Source organism: Diabrotica undecimpunctata, chromosome 5 (assembly GCF_040954645.1).
Source record: "Diabrotica undecimpunctata isolate CICGRU chromosome 5, icDiaUnde3, whole genome shotgun sequence".
NCBI lineage: Eukaryota > Metazoa > Arthropoda > Insecta > Coleoptera > Chrysomelidae > Diabrotica > Diabrotica undecimpunctata.
Genome location: NC_092807.1, coordinates 13,886,781 through 13,894,788, shown reverse-complemented (window position 1 = coordinate 13,894,788; position 8,008 = coordinate 13,886,781). Strand labels below are relative to the sequence as shown.

The following is an 8,008-nucleotide window of genomic DNA, read 5'->3' as shown; positions in this document are numbered from 1 at the left end:
TTCATTATACTCACAAAATCAATATGCAAGTAATAGAGACAACGTAAAAAATAATTTAAGTTTAAAATCTGCGATTCTATCTTTTCAATTCCTTTTTGTCTCTTCCAACAACGTAAGCATATTTTTATGTGTTATTTGCATATTTTTGTATGTATTGTCTGGGGTTTAAACACCCACATAACAAATAAATTAATTCGAGAAAACTCCTGTACGGATAAATTTCACGCATTAGTTATTAAAAAAAATCAGTAAAAATATTCATTTTATGAAAATAAATTTATAATATTCATTTAACTGCATTTACTTACCTTCTTTTAAGCCTAGTTTGTATTAACAATATTTTATTTAACATATTAATTTGGGGTATCAATTAATTATGTAAAACAGGCTAAATAATAAAATTGTTTTTCTTTATGAAGTGAAAAACAATATTCATACGGTTTTTATCATTTTTATCATTATCAAAAGTTTAGTATATAAGTCACAGATACAGCATTACAAATCATCACAATATTTTACTCTCTAAAAGCACGTTTTATATTGTAAGTATGATACTCTTTCACTAAGTAAACAATATTTTATTTTTTATGATTGCCAACAATGTTTTCAATTTCTTAAAATGGTATTTTTGCTGTAAATATTGCACTTTCGTTCCTATTAAAAGTTATACATACAGCAAACAAAATACTATTTTGAGGAAAGACGAATTTTATTGTGCATCTTAGCCACCTCTACACACATTTTATCTAGATGCGTCTTCATGATCCATAACTCTTTTATTATTTAATTCTGGATTTATTTCTTGATTTTTCATTATATCCATTCTTTTTTTTCTGCGCTGATATTTGATGTTCTCGTTATGTGCGTTTGGTTTCTTTTTCTGGATGCTTTTTGCCATTTTTCTTCTTGGTATTTTCATCTCTGTTGTTTCGATTATTCGTTTTGTTCTACTTCTACCAGGCATTATTTCTGCAGAGTACGTCATAATGGGGCTTATTGTTGACTTTTACACCCTAGTCCTCATATCTTTATCGAGATGTTTATTTCTCCAATATATTATGAATCTAATATAAAATGTCTAGTTTTAAACTGCATAGTCACCGCTTTCTTAGTTACGTAATTGAACTCTAGTTTATAGTACTTAGTCTCTATCTGCTGATTCCAGGTAAACCTCTTGTGTTACTCTAGTATTACTCTAAGCTACCTTATATTACTCATGTCTTGTAAATTTCATGATTTTGGACTTCTGGAAACTTGTGTTACATCCTACATTTAAAATTTATTCTGTTACTATAGTCTATGACTGTGTTATTAAATTTCCAGTGACTTGTCTGTCCTTAGAAATCAAATAACCATTCGGATTTGAAGACCCGACAGTTAGCCGAGGGAGGCTGATAGTAAATATTTTACACCATTTTACTTAATGCAATTTAAAAAATAAAAAAAATGTAAAGGCCCTTTGGATCCACCACATGTGTTTCGTAACCGTATAAGTATTAGTACACTATATGTTTCCTCTCATAACTCTGTGTGTGACTACAGTCTGTATGGCTTATGCAGTGTGAATTGGGGGATAAGTTGCACGTCAGTTCACAATGTAGAAATCCATACGCTCCAATTTTATTACCTGGCGTTAATAGGTCATATAATTTACAAACGTAGTGTGTTTGTGCAACTTTATTTTCCTTGAGATTTTTGGTTTTAAATATGAATAATCTTTTTGCAGAATTCAATATGAAAGTATTATACCTCTTTGCCGTTCTTCTCCTACTAACCGTTAGCGCTAAAACTGCCTTTGGTGACTGCCTTTCGGCTAATTATGGAGGTCCTTGTGCAGTTTGGGACAACGAAACCTGTCGTCGCGTATGCAAAGGAGAAGGAAGAGTCAGTGGCCATTGCAGTCCTAGTTTGAAGTGCTGGTGCGAGGGATGTTAGATATTTCAACTTACAGATGTACCAAATTATATATTAATTATATTCAATTATTATTAAATTGTTGTTTTATTCCTTTTTTTAACTACTTCACATCATACTAGATCGTGTATCTAGAAAAAAAAACAAAGGCACATCATAGCTTTATTACGAAGATTGATTGCTGGAAATTATCAAGGGACAGAACATGAATCTATTTTACCCTAAAGAAATAAATTTTAATTATAATAATAATAAAAATAATAATAATAATCATCGACTACAAGAAAGCCTTCGATTCAGTACCGCATGAATGGCTTATAGATATATTGAATATATATAAAGTCAATGATAATATAGTGACCTTGTTAAAGCATATAATGACGGAGTGGAAGACTAAAATTCACCTTCAAATACCCGGTGAAAACAACATCGAAACTAAAGATATCCCAATTAACCGGGGCCTTTTTCAGAAGGACTCGTTGAGTCCTCTTTGGTTCGGTTTAGCGATGAACTCACTATCTCAGCTACTGAACTCCACTGACTCAGGTTTTAGCATCAAAATGACAATACTGTATTTTACGAAGCTTAATCATTTGTTGTATATGGATGATTTGAAATTAAGTGGTGGACAAGAAAAGGGCTTAGCGTTTTAGTTTATAAGACGATAAAAAAACTCTAAAAGTAAAAAGTAAAATTCGGATACAAAACAAATTAAAGTAAACAATGGACGCGAAAGGGATACTACGTCAGGGAAACACCTTATCATGTATCTGGATCAACATTCATACTCGAAGAAATAATAAGAGGTGCATGTTAACGTAGTCGCAAGGTCAAGAAGGAAAATAATCAGCCATTCAATCAAATTGAACGAGCAACACAAAATGGTGGCTTTAAAATCAATCCGACCAAAATAAAATATATGCATTCAAGTAAAAACGCAGAAATAAGGTAGCTACAAAATCTAACAATAATAGAATACATCATTGAGGGGGTAAAAAGCTTTGTGTACTTAGGATCCCTTGTTACATCTGATAGCAAGGTTGTAGAGGAAGCGAAGAGACGAATATTCATTTTCAATAAATATTGCCATGGCTTAATTAGGCAACTCAAATTAAATAACGTCACAAAAAAACAAAATTTCAAATATGCAAAACCGATAACAGCGGTACTCACATACGGAAAGGAAATGGAATTTGGCAAAGAAGATACGGCTTTAAGCTATTCGCTGTGTGCAAGTACTTGGAGGGGATACCACAAACGATCATACGCATGTAGCGGTGAAATCTTGCAAATTTGTTACCATATTTTATAAGTAGTTATTAAAGAAAATGGGATTTCGCAAATGCTGTTTTATAAATTGTAAAAATACAACAAAAAATAGTAAATCCAAGTTCTATCGGTTTTCAACTTCTAAGCACAAATTATTGCAAAGAGAAAAGTGGAGTTATATCATAATAAAGCAGGAGTAGGTAAGTTACATAACCCAAATTCTGCTGCATTCTTACGCCCGATTTCGTAATAAGTTTTAAGTGAAAATTAAATACAAGTTCACTTTAAAGTGTAAATTTCAGTACCAATCATATAGGTTCAAGTTTGTTTACAGTTTAATTTTTTTTTCAAATTAAAAAAATGCTAAATATTTCTTCAAGTTTGTCAATCCAAATATTTCTTTAACTCGATCATGAATGAAATTATCAAAAGCGTTAACAAAGGAAGAGGATACAGAATGGGAAACAAAGAAATAAAAATACTCTGTTACGCATACGACGCAATAATGATAGCCCAAGATAAAGATAGTCTGCAAAGACCGGTCCACAAATTTAACATAGGGGCAAAAGAATTCAATGTGACAATCTCATCTCAGAAAACTAAAACAATAGCAGTCAGCAAATAAAAACAAATCAGAATGGAGTAGAATACTAGAACAGACGAAAAACGAAAAAGGGTTATCGAGCCAGTAATGATAGGTTTTAAATAATAATTTTGGTAGGTTTATGATCTGATGTCAGCTGTATGAAAAGTAATTTAAAAATTTATTCTTTAAAGCAGTTCTTCACCACAAATACCACGTCACTAATATTCTCAATTCTCATTGCAAATTCGAAGCAAATATCGGACAAATAGCAATTTCTTTGTCTCGTAAAACAACACCTTGGTGGAATGAAAGATGCTCTCTGGCTTTACAACAAAGTAAGGCAGCATTAAACAAATACCTCAGAGACAGTACTAAAGAAAATTTAATTACCTTAAAGAAACTGAGAGCCAAATCTAAGTATGTAATTAAACAAAGCAAAAAAGACTTTTGGAAAAAACACGTCTCGTCCATAACTACTGATACTCCTTCTAGCAAAAATTTGGAAAAAAATTAAACACATGGCAGGAAAGAAAACGTATTCAAAAATTTCTGCCATACTTACTCAAAACAGCACAGTCACTTGTAGTCAACAAATTGTTAACATCTTGGGTGAAACTTTTCATAAGAAAGCAACTAATAGACTTACTTCAAATTGGCAGCTTCCCATGTCTACTAATCTAAACTCTAGTTTATCTGATAGCAGAAAATCCGATCAAATTTCTCTAAATATGCCGTTTAAATTACAAGAATTATCAGACACATTGTTCTGTTGCAAAAATTTAGCTGCAGGTCCAGATAACATTCCTTTTATCTTTATTAAAAATCTTTCAAGTCCTAGCCTAGCTAAACTGCTGGAAATTTACAATTTAATATGGACCAAAAAATCATTTCCAAATTTGTGGCAAAAATCCATAACAATTCCTATTAAAAAACAAGGCAAACCTTCAACTGATCTAAATTCCTACAGACCAATTTCTCTTACATGTACAATGTGCAAACTTATGGAGAAAATGATCAATAAAAGAAAAAGGGGTTTCTAGAAAAATATAAAATAATAAATTTGGCACAATCAGGTTTTAGATCACACCGAAGTACAGCAGACAATCTAGCAATCCTCCAAACTTCAATCATTAACGCCTTTCAATGCAAACAAGACCTAATAGCTGTTTCGTTTGATATCGAAAAAGCATTCGATACTCTGTATAGGCCTCTTATTATAGCTAAACTCGAGGAGTACAGTATATCTGGAAATATATCTTCATTTATTAATCAATTTCTAACAAATAGAACCTTTAACGTAAGAGAGAATGGCAAAATCTCTAGGACTTTCAAACAAACTGATGGCGTTCCCCAAGGGTCAGTATTGAGTCCTACACTCTTTATTCTTGTTTTAAACGATATATGTAATAAAATTGAGCTTCCGGTCAGGTTCGCACTCTACGCAGATGATCTAATAATTTTCTGCCGAGGCAAAGACACTGTTGCCACTTGCAAACTACTTCAGAATGCTACTGACCAATTGCTTGAATGGACTTCAGTAAGTGGATTTAACTTTTCTGTTGAAAAGACAAAAATCATTAAGTTTTCTCGGAGGACAGCCAGTACTATAAATCCTAAAATTACCATAAATGGTACTTGTCAACCTACAGTAAAGAGTATGCGGATTTTAGGACTCACATTCGACAGTAAACTTACTTGGAAATGCCATTTAAAAGATCTCAAAACTAAGTACATGACAAATCTTAACTTAATTAAAAACTCTGTCCAATCATCATTGGGGTGCAGACGAAGACTCATTGCTTCAGATTTATAGATGTCTTATTCGTTCTAAAATAGACTACTGCAGTTTCATTTATATGTCAGCTAGCCCATAAGATTTAAAACTTCTTAATTCTGTACACAACACTGCACTCCGAATATGCCTTGGAGCCTTTCTGCAGGTCGAGCCCTGCAGAGAGTTTATACAGAGAGGCTAATGAACTTCCCCTCTGGCTACGTCGCCGGCAACTCCTTTTAAAATATTCGTCTCGAATCTCAGCTAATACCGAAAACCCAGCTTATAAATTATTAAGTAATGAACTTTTAAACTCTTCTTCTCCTATTAAACTTCAGTCTATGCCACAGTATCTCTCACCACATCTGAATAATATCGATCTTTCAGTCACAACTCCAATATTAATATCACCTAAACCTCCCTGGAATAAATCGATAGCCGACATCAGACAAATCCACAATTTCTAAGGCAAACCTTTAAAGAATTAATTGCTAACAACAGATTTGACCAAATTTTATACACAGATGCTTCTAAGAGTTCTACAGCTGTTGGATGTGCTGTAACTTCAAACACCGATTTAATCACATCTTGTAATCTTCCGCTCTCCTGCTGCATACATACTGCTGAATTATTCTCTATTCTCCAAGCTACAAACTTATTATCTCCAAAATATAAAAAAGTAGCAATATGTACAGACTCTTTAGCGTCTATCTATTCTCTCAAAAGTATGTACACGGTTCATCCTTTGGTTCAAGCTATTCAAAACTCTTTCGATAGTTTAATCTCAATGGGAGTATCCATAACCATGATCTGGATTCCTTCTCATGTAGAAATCCCAGGTAACGAACTAGCCGACCTCTTTGCAAAACAAGCCTCGTCTTCTAATATGGAGACTGAAAACATACAACTTCATACAGATTTACAGTCGCATTTTAAAAATATTATCCAAATGTCTTGGCAAGATCACTAGAATAAAATTCCTTCCAAGCTTCGTGACATCCATCCCAGCGTTAAAAAGCTTGAGTTTCCTTCCATGACACGAAAAAACAAAATCTTAATTCGCCGACTTAGAATCAGCCATACAAGACTAACTCATAAACATTTAATGACTTCCCAAGATCCACCTACATGCACACACTGTGGTAATATTCTATCTGTTAAACATATTCTCGTAGACTGTCCCCACTTTAACAACGAAAGAAAAAATAATCTTTTGAGTCAAAACCTACAAAATATTCTCAGTTCGCCAGATCAATTCCAAAGCCTTACTAATTTCCTCTATGAAACCAAGCTTTACCAGGACATTTAGAAGAAGAAACGTAGTTTAGAATTTGATAATTAATAATTGTACCAATATTTAATGTATTTTTTTTATTAATTGTAATGTTACTGTATATTCTTGTAATGTAATGTAATAAAATTGTACCTGTGTCAGTGACCTACGCTGTCGAGACAAGTAAAGCTAAATAAAAAAAAAATTCTCATTTTGCAAATTTTCCGTACGTTTAGAACTTTAAAAAAACTTAAAATAGAGCACTTGCAGTTAAATAACGTTTGACTTTGAATAAGTTTGTTGATGAATTTTATTACATTAATGACATATAACTCCATTTGTTACAATAAATATGTGGTACCAAAGGAACAAAAAGTATTTAAACGTGTTTTAGATAAAATTTTAAATAAGGTAAGTTATATTTTAAATATCTTGAACGGGAATGACTTGCCTTCCAAAAGAAAGAGAACATAGACCAAGGCCTGCTGTTTTTAAAATTTTTTCGATGACTTTTTACAAACATGTCACAAGAAAATAGTTTCAAAACCATATTCTTAGAGGATGAATTTATTTAAATGAATATTCAGAAATAATGAATAATCTAAAATAAAAATCTACACATTTTATAAACACACTTTTATTTCATTATTGGTATTGTTTTCATTATGTCAATATGCAAAAAGTAGTTTATATTGTATTAAAATACTAACAACCTTCGCACCAACATTTCAAGCTAGGACTGCAATGGCCACTTGGTCTTCCTTCTTCTTGACATACTCTACGACAGCTGTCGTTGTCCCAAACGGCACATGGACCTCCAAATCTTCCTGACAAACAGTCACCAACAGCAGTTTTGGCGCTGAGAGCCACAAATAGGACGATGGCGAAGATGTAAAATATTTTCATTTTGACAACTAAAATAAAATAAAATAACATATTAAACGTATAAAAGAAAACAGATGTTTTAATTACTTACGAAGTAGTTTCCTTTGCTTCTTTGGTACTGAAGTAATTGATGATTGTATAACCGTTTTGGCTAGTTTATATATAAGTAATGTGAGATAATAAAGGCAATAAAAAATGTAAATCATTTGGATAAAAATTTGTTTTATAATCTTAATGAACTTAAAATGCAGAAGATTGTGATTTATCTTTACTTGATTCTGTTCATTAACGTCACTAATTACAAAAA

At 32.2% G+C, this 8,008-nt stretch overlaps 2 protein-coding genes across 3 annotated transcripts; one reads left to right on the top strand and one right to left on the bottom strand.

Annotated features, from left to right (window-relative positions):
- The first annotated feature begins 445 nt into the window (after positions 1 to 445).
- On the top strand, positions 446 to 1,993 carry LOC140441086 (drosomycin-like). Of its 2 annotated transcripts, none has more exons than XM_072531518.1 (2): positions 446 to 542; positions 1,727 to 1,993. In XM_072531518.1, the coding sequence occupies exon 2, from the start codon at positions 1,735 to 1,737 to the stop codon at positions 1,933 to 1,935; it is 201 nt and encodes a 66-aa protein (XP_072387619.1). In that variant the 5' UTR covers positions 446 to 542; positions 1,727 to 1,734; the 3' UTR covers positions 1,936 to 1,993. The 2 variants fall into 2 exon arrangements, with proteins under 2 accessions (XP_072387619.1, XP_072387620.1); XM_072531519.1 differs by lacking the exon at positions 446 to 542 and adding an exon at positions 1,325 to 1,397.
- Positions 1,994 to 7,437: 5,444 nt separating this feature from the next.
- On the bottom strand, positions 7,438 to 7,898 carry LOC140440526 (drosomycin-like). Its single transcript, XM_072530906.1, has 2 exons — positions 7,793 to 7,898; positions 7,438 to 7,730 (listed from the first exon to the last, which is right to left on the bottom strand). The coding sequence occupies exon 2, from the start codon at positions 7,720 to 7,722 to the stop codon at positions 7,522 to 7,524; it is 201 nt and encodes a 66-aa protein (XP_072387007.1). The 5' UTR covers positions 7,723 to 7,730; positions 7,793 to 7,898; the 3' UTR covers positions 7,438 to 7,521.
- Positions 7,899 to 8,008: the final 110 nt, after the last annotated feature.